This window comes from Triturus cristatus, chromosome 12, assembly GCF_964204655.1.
Source record: "Triturus cristatus chromosome 12, aTriCri1.1, whole genome shotgun sequence".
Lineage (NCBI taxonomy): Eukaryota > Metazoa > Chordata > Amphibia > Caudata > Salamandridae > Triturus > Triturus cristatus.
In genome coordinates this window covers 779,758,179-779,777,888 of record NC_140595.1, presented here as the reverse complement: position 1 = coordinate 779,777,888, position 19,710 = coordinate 779,758,179, and the positions used below count along the sequence as shown (strand labels likewise).

The following is a 19,710-nucleotide window of genomic DNA, read 5'->3' as shown; positions in this document are numbered from 1 at the left end:
ACATACACATGAGGTGACCGCACCAAGTTAGTGAGGTCCCAGTGGTTGCAACCTGCCATTGATAGCCCCTAGCTATATGCAACTGAATCATGGAAGAGCAGCCATCTGACTGACGGGGGTGGGGTGAAGCATCCGGCGACACAGCCTACCAGTCACCTGCGTGAACGGCTGCTCAGCTTTCTCAAAGTCTGTATGTATGGGGGCGTAAATATTTATTGTAGTCAAACATTGGAGGTTGAACTGGGGGCGTGGAGAGATGGGTTGATATCCAAGGGGAAATTATTGCTCCATCGCTCACTTGTTACCTTTGTTTATGTTTAAAATTGTTGAAAGACTTCTACTGACTTGTACATGCATGACTCATCGTTTGGAATTTGCCAAATGTAGCATGGACATTGCATGGGCGCTATAAACAGAAACCTCAATACAGGACGCTAGTGGGAAACAACCAGGCACTTGCTTCTCGGAGGCATAATCACACAAATCACTTTATTTGCTGCAGGAAATAATCTATTCTTCGTGATACTGTGATGATGAATGTATGCATTATATATTGTGTATGTAACAGAAAATCCAATAAACAGATGTTTCAACAAAAAAACTAAAAAATCATAGACACCTTGAGCTTTGATCTCACTGTCTGTTTAATATAACTCAAAACCCCACGGCAAAAAAAAAAACCCATTAATCACTGTTGCCCAACTGCATTCTATATGTGTACAGTAAATCTGCGCCTACGCTCCGCTAAAGCTGTATGTAGGTAAGACCAAAGAAAGCGAGTCACACGGCTTTTGCCAAGACAGGAAGATTTGTAAGTTGCGACTGTGGCAGGAAATTAACCTAGGCATAGATATGCCCATGAGAGATGAACGAAAGAGTCCTTCAGCATGAACTAGATGCCTTCGGGAGCTGGTTTATCGCCAATGTTCTCATTAGGAAAATGCCCTCAGCGTAAAGAATGCCAATGTCATGACAACAGAATATGCCTGTTTAGACAGTAAGAGATCCTACAAGCGCAACACAGAGCTACTAGACTCGAAGTCACCATGCTCGCCTAGAAAAGACAGCATGTTACTGGCTTTGCAAAACACTTCTAAATTAAGCAATATATATATATATATATATATTTGTTTTCTCAAAATACTGGAGGAAAAGCAAACATATTTAAGATATCTCAAAACTGTACACTGAATTCAATTATGTTTACTCTTTGTAAGCATCATGGTTTATTTTTCAAATACTTTTCACTCAAACTCAACAGAATATAAAAATTAATAGGAAGTTTAAAGGAAAACGGTCAAATTTACTTAATACAGGACTCCGGCCTGAAACATGCTCCAGCCATTTCATCCTCTGAAGTAGCCCAGGAAGCAGACTTATGGGCCTTCCAGAGAAAGCCATCTTCTGTTCAGCCATGGTAATTACATCTTCTCCCTCAAACAGCAGCTGAGCGAGGGCAGCAGTGAGTCCCTCCCCAGCACTATACGCCTGTGTGTGCAAGGCCTGAGCTTTGTGCAGTATGTCATGTGCAATGCAGGGGGGTAAAACAGAAACAAACCTTAAATTCCACTTCCAAGTCATACCCTGGAAAAAACCATACCTATTGCTGTGCCTTTACAGGCACACTGGGAGGGGTGGTGAGGAATGATACAGAGCGCCAGGGTTTGGGTGCGTTTGTCAGCCGGGAGAGAGAATCACACGAGGAAGAGAGCAAGAAGCCCCATGCATTCTCATTGTGTGCATGTGTTTTCATTCAGCAGTGAAAAAGAAAAAAAATGTTCCCAGAATGTGAGCAGTGGAAGGATGTTTCAGCCAATCTAAAAGATGGGAAAGAGTAAACGGAAGACAATCCACCAAACAAGAAGCAAGTAAATGACAGTGACAATCAAGCCAGCCAATGGTAAAGCAATGGGTGGGCTCTAAGCTCGCGGTAAGTGGCTTTAGCCTTTGATACGTGAGACTTAAAACAGAAACTTGTCATTATTGGGCCACACATTCACATCCTTCATTTTACAAGCAAAAACACTGTTCCTTTTCTGGACAATGAATGCAAGAAGCGCTAGAGCGCGTGATGCAGTGCCTGCTGCATTCCATAAGTTTGGCTTTATGTTGCATGGTGTGTCTCCCTATATATTTCCGTTACATAGATGATTGTTTACTTATGTTTTTCATGCAACACACGAGCCTTCTGAAGCATATAGTGCAAACCGGGTTGTACATGAAGGGACACGATTGGAAACTCCTGAGAAGCACCTGAAGGCAATGCAGGTTTCTGACAGCGGCCATCACTGCGCCTTATAACATGTTCTGACTACATGCTCACCCAGGCCTTTGCCTTATGCACAGCACACTGGACGGGTTAAACGCGTGCGCCTACTGTATTTACGATTCTATAAGAAAGTGGGCGAATTCGGTACACAACTGTCGAAATATGGACAGTGCCAACGGAAAAGAAAATGCAGCTATTCTGTGTGGGATGGTGAAGTGGAAAGGATGAAAGGAAATACATGCAGGGGGAGAGTGAACATACAGCGATAGAGAGGAAGGAAGGAAGGAAGGAAGGAAGGAAGGAAGGAAGGAAGGAAGGAAGGAAGGAAGGAAGGAAGGAAGGAAGGAAGGAAGGAAGGAAGGAAGGAAGGAAGGAAGGAAGGAAGGAAGGAAGGAAGGAAGGATGTATGACAAATGCAAATGAGCGCGGCACGAGGAGAAACAGTGGTTCTGTAAAATTTGCACATTCGGAAGGGCCAATACCCTAGTCATTTCGAGATTCACATCTGAGCTGTTTCTCACCTGGAGATTTGCCACCATGTCTTTGGATAATGAAAAGGAGGAGAGCTGAGCGGCTGACCCCACCATGACCCTCGGCACAGAAGCGCTGGCCCCACGCCATAGGCCCAGGATGCCATGCTCTCTGTAAATGGAAATCAAAGCATGGACCATTCCCTGCAGAAAAAAAGAAATCGATAAACCTGAATTAAATGACATTTGGTTGAAAGTAACACATGGATGTTCTATTTCACAATTCAGGATGAACTGTGAATGTCCGTCTAATACAGGGGTTTTAAAGCGCAAACTTATGTAGGAGAGAACTACTACTACTGTGTTAATGAGAATGATTGCCCAATATCACTGTGGAACTTGCTGACAGGACTAGGACCAGTCTCCGTGATTGCACCACTTCCCCTTGTTTAGTGGTGTGCAGGTCAGGAGAGCTCTTCTATAGTTAAGCCACATAACTGAATTGACCTACCTGAATTAGAAAAACTGCTGAATCAGACCCCACTTTCATCAGGTTTCTCCCACCATCTACATTAATCAAGACTTGCCCAAACTCCTTAACAAGTTCTGGCAAAGCACACAGATCGGGCCTTTAGTGGTAACCTGTGGAGCTTTTGGCTTTGCTAATGCTTGTGTGCACACTGCTCGCTTACAATGGGGGTTACCATTCTTTTTTTATCGTTTTTTTTTTTTATGGGAATTTTCCAAAATGTCCAACAAAGAGCAACTCTGGATGAAAAATAATCTTGAACTGCCAAACACTAATCAATAATCTTAACCCCGGGTTACACCATATTCCCGCCCCCATTGGCATATAAGAAATTGGAAACCATAATAATGTGGGGTGGCATTCACAGGGCGTCCCAGTCAGCAACGATAGGGGGTTTGCAAAGACCCCGGGCGTCCTCTCTACCGTGGACCATGCCCTCCACCACTGCCCAATGAAGCAGGTCGCATCTCTGCTTCACTAGAGATGAGGGCTGAGGAGATTGCCATTTGGTAGTGCTAACACGCCTCTGCAACAAGAGTGCGAGATCCAGGAAGCGCTGAGGTCTACATCTCTTAGGGCGCTTAAAGTTGCCCAGTGCACAGGATTCCCTGGACTGCAAAGGAGGGAAGTCACTGACCTTGGCCAACTGGGTAAGTACTTCTTCTGAGAAGGAAAACAGTGAGGGCAGCCACGTAACATATGCAAAAATGGCATAGGGTGCCATATGTGAGAAACTGGCCTTTGTGTAGTCTGAATTGTTTGACCAGGGAAGGGGAGAAGCCGACTGTCTAGAAACAAGTCCCCCAAGGTTGTGACACCAGTCTCATCCCATTGATGGAGGTCGCGGCTTACGTTGCTGGCCTGAAATCTGAGGAGCCCCTGGAGAGGAACGGCGGGAGCATATTGAGCAGTGTTTCAGTGATGTAGATTATTTTAGGGTAGCACTGCAGCACTACCAGCAGAAGACTGGTGCCTCATGAGGGAGGCGATCATTCAGGAGCAAGAGGTTGCAAAGGGTGCGGCAGCTACAGTCCCCACCCTTAGTTGAAAGGACTTCAAGGTCCCTCCCATCAGGCAGCAGGATAATAGAGGGAGATGGGCACATCTAGACCTCCACGGGGTCAACCAGGAGGAGAAGCTACATGAGTAACTTCACGGGTCCCAATGCGTCAAATAAGATCCCCAAGCAAATAATGGAAGTTTCAATAGATCCTCCTGGTGAGAAAAAGAGGTACGTTGGCAAAGTGGTAAAGGAGGCACCGGAGCATGATCATTTTTGAGAGGGTTAAGCAGCTGGCAATCGACAAGGGCAAAGATTTTCCGCAACCTATATGCGTTCAATGGGCTTGGATTTATTTTATTTTATTTTTTGTTAACTCTCTTTATTGATTTTTAAAAGAGCAGTACATCAATAATGCTTACAGATTAGCAGTGTGCACAGTACTTGTACAATTGATTACAGTATCATGGTCTTATTGACATATGACTGTATGGAACGTTATGGTTCTTTACTTCGTGCAGTTACGGTCTTTAGGACACACGACCTTACATTAATTAGGGCATTGCATACGACATTGTACATTCATTCATTTCTAGGCATCCAATTCCATTACTATCTAGGATTATGGTGTATCCTCACTCTTTAGTTATTTCTCAAATTGAAAATTGTCATGCGGAGACAGCATAGTATTCAGGACACTTTGCATATAGAGATGGTGTTTAAACAGTGTTTGGCACAGAATTTCCAATGACCCCTTGTCTCAATGTGGTGGGGCAGTGTCAGATCGTACTCGTCTCAGGGTCGACACTTGGGACTTCGAGGGTGCGCCGCAAGGTAGCTTGTAAGGAGTCCCTAAATGTCCTTGGGGCAGGAGTTGCGTGGCAGTAGCTCTGCATAGGTGGACAGTTGCTCTTGGCAGAATATCAAGTCATTGAGCCAGTCTTTGAACTTGGGTGCCTTCCCCTGCTCCAGCGACAGGCAACTCGTCTTTTTGCCATCAGTAGTGCAAGAGCAATGCATTTGCGGTGTGGTGCAGGAATTAGTTTGGTGTACCCTAGCAGGGCTAGTAGCGGAGTGCGCTCAGTATTATGTGTTGTCATTAGCGCTATGGCATTGAACACTTGATTCCAGTAGTCATGTACTTCTGGGCATTCCCAAGCCGGATGCAGAAAGTCGGCCCCTGGAGCCTTGCATCTATCGCATCTGTCAAACTCCCTTAGTTTATATTTATGCATCTTGACTGGTGTAGTATAATCGGTGGAAGAATTTGTAATGCGTTATGAGGAGTCTGCCGCTAGCAGAGATTTGCTCATGTCTGCAAGCAGCAGTATTCCCAGTGGTCAGCCGACAATTCATAGCCCAATTCCGCATTCCAATATGTGCGCGATATGGCCGGTGGTTCTACCCTTTGCGTGTGCACTGTGTGATATATTATGGAAACTAAATGCCCGGCATTTGTCGCTTTTAACATCAGTTGTAGGGGAGCTAGAACAAGGGGCTCACTGGGAAACTCCGGGGTAACAAAGCGAATGCCCTGCCGCAGACATATATATAAGAAGACATCGAATGGAGATGGGTGAAGCCCTTGAAATATCTGTTCGGATGTACGAAATTGTCCATTGTGGTAGAGGTCCCCCATGTGGTAATTTTAGTCCGTTCCTTCAATTTGTGGAATGCTATTTCCTGGAGAAGAGGCATGTTGGGGTGATAAGTGAGTGGGAGCAGTGAGGAGTAAAGCAAGGGACTGTGCAGCAGATTGCCAATGCGGTGCTATGCCTGCATTGTACATGTGACAGTGGTTGGATTTTTGTCTTTGGGGCGCGGTGTGTCGCATAGCATGCCGTCTATAGGTAAGGGGTCAGCCAACCAATGCTCTGCCGTCACTTGTGGCATATACCGCAGTTGGTGTACCCAGTAATAGGCGTAATGGGCTTGTGCACTCATATAATATAATTCAAAATCTGGGATATCAAAACCCCCCAGTGAATGTGACCTGGTGAGTATTCTCCACTGTAGTCGTGGTTGCTTGCCTCCCCATATTAAACGTATAATTTCGGACCGAAGTGTTTTAAAAAAATTAGCTCCTGGATGAAACAGAATGTTTAAGAAAAGGTAGAGTAATTGGGGAAGTATCACCATCTTAATTAGGGACGCTCTTCCCGCCATTGAGAGGGGCAAAGAGATCCATCGGTTGACATAACCATTGATGCGATCTAGGGCAGTGCCATAATTAAGGCGCATCATCTCCTCCCTGTCCCTTGTAATGCGTATACCTAAATAGCGCAGATCCTCATCGCACCACTCTAACGGGTAGTCTAGAGGAAATTGAATTGTAGCTGCCGTTAAGGGGAATATGGATGACTTTCCCCAATTAATCTGTATTCCTGATAGTTTCCCAAAGACAATAAATTCTCTGAGAATCGGGTTCAGATTTTGTTGCGGTTTTCGGATATATAAGGTGATATCATCCGCATATAGAGATCCAAGGATCTGTCACATTTTACATCGGAGTACCTTATCTTGGTGGTGTGGTCTCAATTTGGCCGCCAGAGGCTCGATCGCTAGTGCGAAAAGTAAGGGGGATAAAGGACACCCTTGTGGGGTGCCTCTGGTGATCGAAAAGGCCTGTGATATGCATCCATTTATGAGAACTTTAGCAGTTGGTAGTTGATACAAGAGTTGGATCCAGGACAGAAAAAGTATCGGGAAGCCCATTTGTCGCATCCCTCTGAACATGTAGTCCCATTCGACTGAGTCGAATGCCTTAGTGGCATCTAGGAAAATCGCCGCGAGGGGCAACTCAGGTGCAACATTATTAAGTATTGTAAAGAGGGTTCTTAGGTTATGCGAAGTGGCTCTCCCGGGTACGAAACCCGATTTATCAGGAAAGATCAGCTTTTCCATTAGGAGACTAAGACGGTTTACTATTAAGTTGGCCAATATTTTGGTGTCGCAATTGAGGAGGGACAATGGTCTGTATGAGTCATAGTGAAGGGGCGACTTCCCCAGCTTGAGGAGGGAGGTAATAAGCGTCTCCCTCATAGATGATGCAAGTTTGCCGGATTCTAACGAATCTTCATACACCTCTCGCAGTATATGAGCCATTTGGTCTATTTACATTTTATAGAATTCTATGGGTATGCCATCCATACCAGGAGCTTTGCCAGACTGCATGTGCATGATGGCCTCTCTTACCTCGTGTAACTCAAAGGGGGCACACAAGAACTCCCTCTGTGCATATCCCAGCCACCCCAATGCCACATCTCCCAAAAAGCCCTCGAGATATAATTCGTCTTTTCTGCCTGTGGTGTAAAGTTGGGCATAGTGACTCGTAAAAGTATTTAGAATGTTTGCCATGTCTCGATAAAGCATGTCACCTGGCCCAGCTAATTCTAATACATAGTTAAAAACCGAGGTTTCCGAATGGTTTCTGCCAATATTTTACCTGGCCGCTCACCCTCCCCATAGCGGCGGGCCACCCAATATCTACCCCTGAATCGCGCTTCCCGATTAGCCGTATCTGTGTAGTCTGTGAGTGTCTCCCGGAATTTTTGTTGGGTGCTACCATCGGGACCTAAGGACAGATGCGCTTCTAGTGCCTTGAGTTCTACTTCTAATTTACGCAAAGTGTTAGTAATATCTCTAAGCACTCCTGAGCCTTTCGATATGCAGATTCCCCGCAACGTAACTTTGAAAGCCTCCCAGATGGTATCCACGCTATCTACTGAGCCCTAGTTTCTCTGAAAAAAAATCTTGAATTTCTTCCCCTAGTTCAGTCTGAAAGACCGCATCCAGCAAGATGGAGGGCTGCAATTTCCAGCTGTTGTGGGGGGACCATACTCCGATGATGTTAGTGTGAGCTTTACTGAAGCGTGATCGGAGTATGTTCTTGCCATGTGGTGTACCATAGATATAGCTTGCCCTAAGCCCCGCGATAAAAAACAGTAATCTAAACGCGCCCATGATGCAGCTTGCGCGGTGAAATGTGTGCCTTCCCTCTTATGAGGGTGCATATGTCTCCAGGCGTCGATTAGTTGGTGGGTTACTAGGATATCCTGAATGACTGCTCGGGCTTTGTTGTAATGGTGGGAGGCTGGGTTAGACCTATCTATATCAGGATTACATGCAACATTAAAATCTCCCCCCCCAGATTATATGATTGGAACCCATTTCCGTTATCTCATTGTAACGCCCTGAACGTCTCAGGATCGTTTAACAGACACGACAATGAGGATGCAACCACTAGTGAAGGGTTAGTTGTTTTAATGAAGGCAAATATAATACAAAGAATAAACAAAAGTTATAGTCACTGGAATCCTCCAGGCTAAGTACGTTACCAGCCCACAGCACGGATGGTCCTAACCGTCCTCTGCATATACGCCGGTCCCGGCGTATGCCAACAGAGGGCAGAAATGAAATGGCCGACAATGCCAATCGGTAGGCTGTGAGGGGCACGAAGAGTGTTGGGGAGAATCGAGGAGTCAGGGAAACACCCAGCCGGGGTCTCTACCTGAAGGGAGCAGCCGCTCAACCTCTTCCTCAGACTGCACCGGGACGCGGAGTCACCTCCTGGTGATGAGTCACCGATACCCCAATCACAAGCAAGAAGACTGAACCGAGAGCAGCCGCTCGATCGATCCTGTGGACTTCCGAGTCTGTAACGCGGCAAACACCTCCTGGTGTGCGTTACAGCTGGCAGTCCCTGTGTCTCTGGTCGGGCTGGGAGTTACGACTCCAACCAGCAAAAGCGCCACTGCGCTTGGACTCAGCCGAGTCAAAAAGCGAAGCTCAATGGTTGACCGGTAGAGCTTCCGGGTCCTTCACAGGTGACGATGGGGCAAGACACGGCCCAGGGAGCAACGACTCGACCTACCTCCGTTCTTGCCTTACTGGAGCACCACTCCGGAACACTGCTCTTCACGAAGCAGGTACGTCGGTGTGAACACAATATCCGACAGCGTTGTACCTCCCGGTTCCTCCCTTTATAGGGCGTGTTTTCCTTGAGTTATGTAACAGCTCTCCTGTTTACATAAGGGCGTGTTTCCTTGAGTTATGTAACAGCTCTCCTGTTTACATAAGGGCGTGTTTCCCTTGAGTTATGTAACAGCTCTCCTGTTTACATAAGGGCGTGTTTTCCTTGAGTTATGTAACAGCTCTCCTGTTTACATAAGGGCGTGTTTCCCTTGAGTTATGTAACAGCTCTCCTGTTTACATAAGGGCGTGTTTTCCTTGAGTTATGTAACAGCTCTCCTGTTTACATAACCTCTCAACCGCTAAGCATCCTGGGAGATGTAGTCCGTTTTCGCTGGTTACCGTTTTCCTCCCCTCGTATGACAGGAATTCTTGACAGTACATCCTCCCTCTCAGCGGCTCCCCACGGGTCCAGCGCTGGCAGAAAAACGCCGATGGAACAAGGAGACCAAGCGCGGAGCATGAACCCCTTCAGCCGGTTCCCATGAATGCTCCTCCGGGCCATAGCCTTTCCACGCAACCAGGTACCACAGCTTCCCCCTGCGCCATTTGGACGCCCGTATGCCCGACACTTCATACTCCACCTCCGACTCCACGCATACCGGCCGAGGTGTCCCAGACGGCTTGGAGGGTGCTGGTTTGAGCAATGATACATGAAAGACAGGGTGTATCCGCAATGACTGGGGCAAGCACACCTTCACGTTTACGGGACCCATACACTTGGTAATTCGATAGGGGCCCATGTACTTGGGATGGAACACACTGTTCTTTCGAAACCTCATGTTTCTTGTGGATATCCAGACGTAGTCTCCAGTGCGGTACAGTGGCCCGGGCCTTCTCTTCCTATCTGCCGCAGCCTTGTATCTTCTCTTGGCCTCTATTAGGACAGCCCTTGAGCGCATCAATGTGTCTTTTATGTGTGCCATCCTGTCCGCTGTGGCGGGAATCCTGTCCTCTCTGAACGGATGTAGAAATGGCAAGAACCTGGGATGTTGGCCATAGTTGCTATAGAACGGAGATGACTGTGTGGAGCTGTGAGTGGCGTTGTTATAGGCTATCTCTGCAACCCATAGCAAGTCAACCCATTCTACCCTGCCCTGGTCCACAAAACATCGCAGATACTGTTTGAGCGTTTGGTTCAGGCGCTCGGTTTGGCCGTCCGTTTGAGGGTGGTAGCTGGTGGACAGGGCGGTCTTAACATGCAGCGCAGTGCACCAAGTCTTCCAGAATTGCGCAGTAAACTGCGACCCCCGGTCCGACACGATCACCCCAGGTAATCCATGCAGTCGTACCACATTCTTTAGGAGTAGTGACGCCAATTCCCCGGCCGTAGGGACTCTCTTGCAGGGGATGAAGTGCCCCATTTTCGTCAAGTAATCCACCACCACCAGTATTGCCGTCATCCCCTGGTCTACCGGTAGGCCCACCACGAAGTCCAGTGATATGCTATCCCATGGTCTATCCGGGGTCGGAAGTGGATGTAAGAGCCCTTGGGTTCGGCCATGGTCGGCCTTCATGGTAGCACACGTAGGACACTCCTGTCCCCACCTCCTGACATCCACTCTCATGGTTGGCCACCAGAAATGCCGTCCCATGCTAGCCACCGTTTTTTCAAAGCCCAAATGACCTGCGCATGGAGAGTCATGGCACCAGATGAATGCTTGTTTCCTTAGCCTAGGCGTGGGTATCAATAGGCACCTGCCCTTCAGGGGTATCCCGTCCTTCAGCTGCCATTCTCTGTGACTGAGGAGCCACCTCCGCCATGCGAATGACCTGATCCCTCTCTTTATTCCCCTCAGGAAAGTATCCGGTTGGATAACCCCCAATACCATCCTCGGGGAAATGATGGAACGCTCGGTCGCAGGCAATGGTTCCTTAACTGCAGATTGACGGGACAGGGCGTCCGCCTTTCGGTTTTCCGTCCCCGGCCGATATGTGATGCGGAAGTTGAACCCCGCAAAGAAGATCATCCACCGCAGCTGCCTGGGAGAAAGGTGTCTAGTGGCCGTCATGAACTGTAGGTTCCGATGGTCCGTGTACACCGATACCACATGTCTTGCCCCCATCAACCAATGCCTCCATTCGGTGAAGGCGTCCTTGATTGCGAGAAGCTCCTTCTCCGCAATATGGTAGTTGCGTTCGGCGTCGTTGAGTTTGCGGGACATGTACGCAACGGGATGAAGCACCCCTGTGTCGTGGTTGCGTTGGGACAAGATAGCCCCCAGCGCCACATCCGACGCGTCCGCTTCCACCACGTAGGGGAGATCCGGATCGGGGTGAGCCAACACCGGCGCCTTACCAAAGGCGCTTTTCAGGGCCTCAAAGGCTTTGTTCGCTTCAGGGGACCAGACAAACTCCTTGGACTTCCTCAGTAGCTGTGTGATTGGGGCCACCACTCCTGAAAATCCATCTATGAACCGCCTGTAAAAGTTGGCGAAGCCAATGAAGCTGTGGACGTCCTTCACGCTTTGGGGCACCGGCCATTCTTTCACCGCCTTGATCTTTCGTTCTGCCATCTCCTGTCCCTCTGGACTCAGCATCACTCCGAGGAATTCCACAGATGTGACGTGGAAGTCACACTTGCTGAGTTTACAAAACAGCATGTTTTCCCTCAGCTTTTGGAGCACAGCTTTGACGTGGTGTACGTGCTCCTCCACACTGGACGAATAGATGAGGATGTCGTCGATATATACGACCACGTAGATATCCAACTCCTCTCTGAATACCTCATTCAAAAAGTACTGAAAGGCTGCCGGGGCGTTGCACAGACCGAACGGCATGACGAGGTACTCAAAAAGGCCGAACCTGGTCTTAAAGGCGGTCTTCCACTCGTCTCCGTCCCTCATGCGCACCAGATGGTATGCCCCTTTCAAATCCAACTTGGTGTAGATACGAGCTTTCTTGACCTGTTCCAGAAGTACACTGATGAGAGGCAAGGGGTACCGATTTTTTATGGTTATCGCATTCAATGCCCTAAAGCCCACACAGGCTCTCAGCTCCCCATTAGCCTTCGGGATGAAGAAGAGTGGCGAGGCGGCCGGAGACTTGGACGGGCGGATGAATCCTAGCTTGAGGAGTTTATCCAGGTACCCCCGGAGATGCACGTTTTCAGGCTCCGTCAGGGCATACAGCCTGCCGCTGGGAACGCTGGCCCCTGGCACCAGGTCGATCTGGCAGTCAAACTGTCTAAGTGGTGGTAGCACTTCCGCCTTCACCTCATCAAATACATCCTCAAAACTGTGATAAGCCTGGGGGAGAGCCACATCTTTTTCTGCCGCTGTAGCCACCGTCTGACTCCCGCTCTCATCTGCGTCAAGGGATTCCGTTCTTATTCCACAATGCAGGATGCAATACGGTGACGTCATTTCGATGCGATGTGTTGGCCAATCCACAAAGGGGTTGTGTTTCTGTAGCCACGGCAATCCCAATATCACGCCATATTGGGGCGCTCGGATGATGTTAAAATCGATTTGTTCCAAATGGTTCCACCCATATCTCATCGGAAGGACCCCCGTGTGCTGCCCGATGGGCCCCGTCACCAATCGCCTTCCGTCTACAGCATAGACGTCTTCGGGTACAGCTTTGGGAAGAAGCACTAGCCCTAGCCTGCATGCCTCGTTGTGGTCCATAAACATGCCAGTGGCTCCTGAATCCACCATGGCCACAACGGGTATCCACTGGTCATGCACTCCCACGTGCACCGTGATAAACAGGTGTCGTTGTCCCTTAGTGACCGAGTTGGAAAGTGAAGGGATGGATGAGTGACTCCGAGATGCCCCTTCTCTGGTCTTGGAGTCCTCTAGTTTTCCGCCGGTATGTCCACCACGGCTGTTACCGACCGGTTGGCCCGATAACGTGACGTCTTCGGTTTGGCAGGGCATTCACGTACGTAGTGGCCTTTTTTGCCACAATATAGGCACAATCCTTGTTTACGGCGTGACTCTTTCTCCGTGGCTGTGAGGCTCGCTCGTATTGCGCCGATGTCCATGGGTTCTCCCTTGGATGCGGTGGAAGTTTCAGGACTTCCCACCGTCCCATAGGATGGAAGGGATTTTCCTTTTCTCCCATGATCCCCCTTTCTTTCACTTAGCCTATGTTCCAGCCGTAATACCAGGTTGATAAGGCCCTCACATGTCTTGGGTTGAGGGTCAATATGAGCCACGGCGTCCTTGAGCTCATCGCACAGCCCTTGATGGAAGAGCGCCGTCTGTTTAGCAACAGGCCACTTGGTTTCCGCAACCAGCCTTCGGAACGCGTTGAGATACTGCACCAGGTCGTTGGATCCCTGTCTCAACTCAAGCATTTCACGGTCCGCCGTGTACGAGTCAGCCCTTCTGTCGAATACCTTCAGGAATTCCTCGCGAAAAGCACCCCAATCACATAAGAGGGGGTCGTCCCTGCTCACCAGAGGTACGGCCCATTGTGCCGCGTTTCCCGCCAAATAGGATATAAGGAAAGCCACACGAGCCTGACTCGTGGGGAACGCCTTTGGTTTGCACGATAAATGTAGCGCCACTTGTGTGAGGAATACCTGCACTGTGTTAGGATCCCCACTGTACCTCTCTGGTGTCGCCAAGGGGATGGCTACCGGCAATTCCACTACAACCGCAGGGGTCTGATTCGTGAGGGAGGTGCTGGGCGTGAGCGGGTCCAATTGGATAGCATCCAGTCTGGCTTTTACATCGGCTGTTTCTTGCCTAGAGGCAGCCACCTCAACTTGCATGGCCGCTAAAGCAGCCAGCACATCATCAAGTGTTGCCATGTCTGTTATCGACCGGGAGACAGTTAGTGTTATTAAGTGTCGGATATTTTGTAACGCCCTGAACGTCTCAGGATCGTTTAACAGACACGACAATGAGGACGCAACCACTAGTGAAGGGTTAGTTGTTTTAATGAAGGCAAATATAATACAAAGAATAAACAAAAGTTATAGTCACTGGAATCCTCCAGGCTAAGTACGTTACCAGCCCACAGCACGGATGGTCCTAACCGTCCTCTGCATATACGCCGGTCCCGGCGTATGCCAACAGAGGGCAGAAATGAAATGGCCGACAATGCCAATCGGTAGGCTGTGAGGGGCACGAAGAGTGTTGGGGAGAATCGAGGAGTCAGGGAAACACCCAGCCGGGGTCTCTACCTGAAGGGAGCAGCCGCTCAACCTCTTCCTCAGACTGCACCGGGACGCGGAGTCACCTCCTGGTGATGCGTCACCGATACCCCAATCACAAGCAAGAAGACTGAACCGAGAGCAGCCGCTCGATCGATCCTGTGGACTTCCGAGTCTGTAACGCGGCAAACACCTCCTGGTGTGCGTTACAGCTGGCAGTCCCTGTGTCTCTGGTCGGGCTGGGAGTTACGACTCCAACCAGCAAAAGCGCCACTGCGCTTGGACTCAGCCGAGTCAAAAAGCGAAGCTCAATGGTTGACCGGTAGAGCTTCCGGGTCCTTCACAGGTGACGATGGGGCAAGACACGGCCCAGGGAGTAACGACTCGACCTACCTCCGTTCTTGCCTTACTGGAGCACCACTCCGGAACACTGCTCTTCACGAAGCAGGTACGTCGGTGTGAACACAATATCCGACAGCGTTGTACCTCCCGGTTCCTCCCTTTATAGGGCGTGTTTTCCTTGAGTTATGTAACAGCTCTCCTGTTTACATAAGGGCGTGTTTCCTTGAGTTATGTAACAGCTCTCCTGTTTACATAAGGGCGTGTTTCCCTTGAGTTATGTAACAGCTCTCCTGTTTACATAAGGGCGTGTTTTCCTTGAGTTATGTAACAGCTCTCCTGTTTACATAAGGGCGTGTTTTCCTTGAGTTATGTAACAGCTCTCCTGTTTACATAAGGGCGTGTTTCCTTGAGTTATGTAACAGCTCTCCTGTTTACATAAGGGCGTGTTTCCCTTGAGTTATGTAACAGCTCTCCTGTTTACATAAGGGCGTGTTTCCCTTGAGTTATGTAACAGCTCTCCTGTTTACATAAGGGCGTGTTTTCCTTGAGTTATGTAACAGCTCTCCTGTTTACATAACCTCTCAACCGCTAAGCATCCTGGGAGATGTAGTCCGTTTTCGCTGGTTACCGTTTTCCTCCCCTCGTATGACAGGAATTCTTGACACTCATTCCAGAGCAAAGTGTAAAAATCGGGGGCGTCGACATTGGGGCCATAGCAGCATGCTGTGACCGAATCTGATCCCAGCCTTTTCCAAGCCAGGCAGTATTTCCTTTGTGTGTCCCAGGAGGCACCTGCTAGAGCAAAGCGGGTGCGCTTTTTTATGAGTTCCTACTTTTAAAACTTTTATTTGTTATTATGGGAAACTGTTTTAGGACCACTGGGGGGCTTTTTAAAAACAGCGCACTGTGGGAATTGTTTTGAGCATTACTGGGGGGCTTTTACACTTTTAAAACTATGTTCTTGCTGCTAATCTATCCGTGCATTTGGAGTGTGTTATACTCCTTAGTTCTAACGGGACTCATTTGATCCCGGGCGGCCATCTTTGCTCGGCCACGCGCTGCTTGCGGTCAGCGCTCCAGTCGCTACACGCCGTCCCGTCATAATCTCTACTTAATGGCCACTGATCGGACGGACAGCGGACGCGCCAATGGCGCGCCTAAGGCAAGCCAGTCTGCGCCCAACCGGGACCAGGGGCAACCCCTGTTCAATCTCCGATAACTCGGCTTACTTACTCCACTAAACAACTTTTAGAGCTCCGCAGCCGTCAGCATGATGACTGCGTGCAAGTGCATTTTGATACTATTTATAGTATTTGCCGAATAGCTGCGATAAGTGTAGCTTGAGACTGGATTTTCCGCCCCAAAAAGTTCAAAAAAATCCTCATTGACCCTCTGCACCATACTAAAACTCGAAACTCTAGTAGTCCTAATTCTACTAGCTCTGTTTTAAGGTTTTTTAATCTGAACGGTCGTTCGCTTCCCAATCACAGAGCAGACATATTTGGTCTTTTGACCAGTACACGACCAGACGCCATTTTCTTAACCGAGACCTGGCTTCACAGGAGTTCTGGCCCTGATGTAGCGGCCGCGCTACCAGTTGATTATTCCATTCTAAGATGTGATCGCGAAGATAGAATGGGTGGTGGGCTTGCTATTATTTTTAATAACCGGTATACATGCAAAGCTGTTAAATTAACCCTTAAGGGATGTGAGGCTATGTCTTTCCAACTAGCCTTGATCCCCCATTTCACCCTCTCAGGAGTGCTAATTTACCTTCCACCCTTTGGGCCGCTTCCCTGCCAGACCTAAATCGCCCCTCACTTGTTAAGAGCAGCTAATTTTACGATCATGGGTGACCTAAACCTTCAATTTGACGATCCTACATGCTCTGTAGCACTACTTTAATTACTGATCTAGCTGCCATGAATATTTTGCTTCAAAATAACGGTCCCACTCATGTGGCAGGTCATTTATTGGATCCCATTTTCTCAACCCTTCTCAATGTATGTTGCTCTCCTGCTCTCCCTGTTCTTTGGTCAGACCACTTCTTAGTCGGTTTCAAGGTCACGACAGATTTGAATAACCTTTTTACTCCTGCTGAAGGTAATAAGTTCAACTCTAGGAACTGGGGGAAATTAGACATGAAGTTTTTTAACACTCTTAACTAATACTATCTCTACCATTAACCAGGTCTCCATGACAGACCTGGAGTCGATTAGTAATTGGATTTCTAACTCAATGGATACCTGCCTCCCCCAATTCTACCCAGAAGGTAAAAAATCATCGCCTCCTGCCCCTTGGTTTTCACAAAACCTCAAAACAGAAAAAAGTAAATGCAAAATGCTGGAAAGGCGTTGGAGGAAGGATTATGTGTTTGAGTCTAAAATTGCTTATAAACAAGCAATTAGAAATGATCATTCCCTCTGTAATACTGCCCGGGCAGATTACGTGAGCTCCACTATCACGAACGCCCAAAATTGTCCAAAAATCCTTTTTAAATTGGTGAAGGAACTCTCCGGAGCTGGTACCCAAGCTCCCCCTCCTATTCTCACGGAATCACAATGTGAGGATCTTGCATTGTTTTTTTTAAACAAAGTAGAGAATTTACTCTGCTTTAAATTCTTCACACTTGAATATTACACAGCTAGCTTCTGTTGCTCCCCTACCTTTTAAGTCCGAACCTTGGCCGAAGGTTGCACAGGAAAACTGTTTGAATAAATTAGAGAATTGGCTCCCGCTTGATTCCATCTCTCTTAGTCAGATTTTAGGCTACCTGAGATCTGGTTCTCCTTTAGACCTGCTTCCGGTCACCGTGTTACAGAAAATTGAGCCACCTGCCATGAAATTGATCATGGGGCTACTGAATGCTACCCTGCAAGATGCGGTGATTCCACCTGAGTGGAAACACGCTATGATTCTTCCACTGTTGAAAAAAGCAAGCGCTGATCCAACACAGCTATCTAACTTTCGCCCCATCTCTCTGCTTCCTATTTTTTCAAAAATTATGGAAAAACATGTGAACCAACAATTGACTCAGTTCATTGAGTCCCATGAGCTCTTACATCCCTCTCAGTCAGGTTTTCAGAAAGGTTTCTCGACGGAAACCACGCTTCTAGGAGTTACTGAGATGCTGCGTAGTCATTTAGATGCAGGTGACACTGTGGCACTCATACTATTAGATCTGAGTGCCGCTTTTGACACTGTTTCTCATACTGTACTATTGCAAGCGTTATGATCCATTGGTGTGGTTGAGCTCGCCCTAAGATGGCTGGAGGACTTCTTGGAGGACCGCACGTATCAGGTCTTTTCCTCTGCCGCAACGTCCAAAATTCAGGGCTCTATCCTTAGCCCCTTATTATTTAATATATATGTGAAACCTTTGGCTGACATTGCCACCGAGTCAGGGTTGGCAATCTTTTCGTATGCTGATGACAGCAAATAATCTTCTCCCTTTCTCCGGAAGGAGTGTCTAAGACCTCATCCCTTCAAGCAGGGCTCTGTAAAATTGCATGCTGGATGAAAGCCAATTCATTAAAACTTAATGGGGAAAAGACCGAGGTGCTGATACTGGGGAAGAATAAAGAACTATGGGGCCCCCCCAACACTGGCCATCTGAACTGAGCCCCCTTCCTCAGCCCGTCCAACAAGCACGCAACTTAGGTTTTGTGATGGATGATCGGCTTTCCATGAAACATCAGGCGGTAATGGTGGCTGCAACCTGCTTTGGCATCCTTAAATGGCTCGGTAAATTTTGTGGATGCGGCCAGTCTCTACCCAAAGAACGGTAGTCCAGGCTCTTGGCATCTCTCGCTTGGACTATGGCAACTTCCTTTTCCTGGGAGCCAATAAGGATGTCATACATAAGTTACAGGTTGTACAAAATGCTGCAGCCCGCCATATTCTGACATTTGACCCCATTGCTAACTCTTTATGTGAACTCCACTGTCTCAAGGTTGAAAACCGCATTAAATTTAAGGCTTTAACCTATATGTTTAAAATCAAAACAGACAAGGCCCCTGAATACTTAAATACTATTGTCCATCAATATGCCCCAGCTCGTTCTATCCGCTCATCCACTCAGTCGAGATTTACGGTGCCTAGGCATAGACTGTCTCGTATGGGCGGCAGATCCTTCTCCTGCCTGGGCCCTACTCTGTGGAATTCCCTTCCATTATCGCTTAAACAAGAGACTACTTTTATTCATTTTTGTAAGGCATTGAAAACTTGGCTTTTCAATCAATAAAGTTCCCCTTTTCTCTTTTGGTCCTCTCAGGCGGCGCCGGGAAACCCTGGGTAGCTGTGCGCCTTATAAATGTAAAATAATAATAATAATAATATTAATACGAGTATGGCCGTTCCTCTGGCATAAGAGGAGTAAGAGGAAAATATTCTATGTTCCACCCATTTATGTGCAAAGTTTTGGTATGTCTGGGATTAAAATGCGTCTCCTGTAGCATAGCTATGTGAATTTGGTGCCTGTCTAGGTACGATAATATTTGGTGTCGTTTTCGCGAGTCCCCTAGCCCTATGATATTCCATGTAATAATTTGTAGTTTTTCTTTGGAAGGGTTATCAGCCATTAGACCCAGTGTTTTTCGAGATAGGGCCCTGTGCCCTCAGGATTTGTACATGAGTAAGAGCGGAACAATAGTGCAATTCCATACCTTGTGCCAAATCTGTATTAAATGCCAGTAAGAATAACCCCTTCTCCTCCTCCCCCACCCACTGGAGCATCCCAAACATGCCAGCATCGCAGTCCCCGCCCCCCACCCAAACCACAGAAGAACATGCTGCTTCCTATCGCAGCAGATTACAGTAAGGGGAGCACCCTAGAGGGGGATACCCCTAGGTGTATGCACTTGTTCCCTCGCCCTTAATGCTCCGAGGTGTTAACACTGTCTTTCTCGGAGGGGGCCTAGGGTGCTCGGCAAATAAAGTCCTCTCATGCATTAGATAAAATTAAGAACCACATAGGAGAACAGAAAACAAAAAAAAAATTCACTATGGCACGTATCTTGTCTG

The 19,710-nt window shown here is 48.0% G+C and overlaps 1 protein-coding gene across 2 annotated transcripts in view; it reads right to left on the bottom strand.

Annotated features, from left to right (window-relative positions):
• The window catches only part of SLC25A35 (solute carrier family 25 member 35), a 123,617-nt gene that overhangs the window by 64,731 nt on the left and 39,176 nt on the right, over positions 1-19,710 (bottom strand). For both annotated transcript variants that reach the window (XM_085637847.1, XM_085637848.1), the window contains exon 3: positions 2,791-2,943. In XM_085637847.1, coding sequence (XP_085493973.1) covers positions 2,791-2,943 — 153 coding nt within the window. The remainder of the gene's footprint in view (positions 1-2,790; positions 2,944-19,710) is intronic.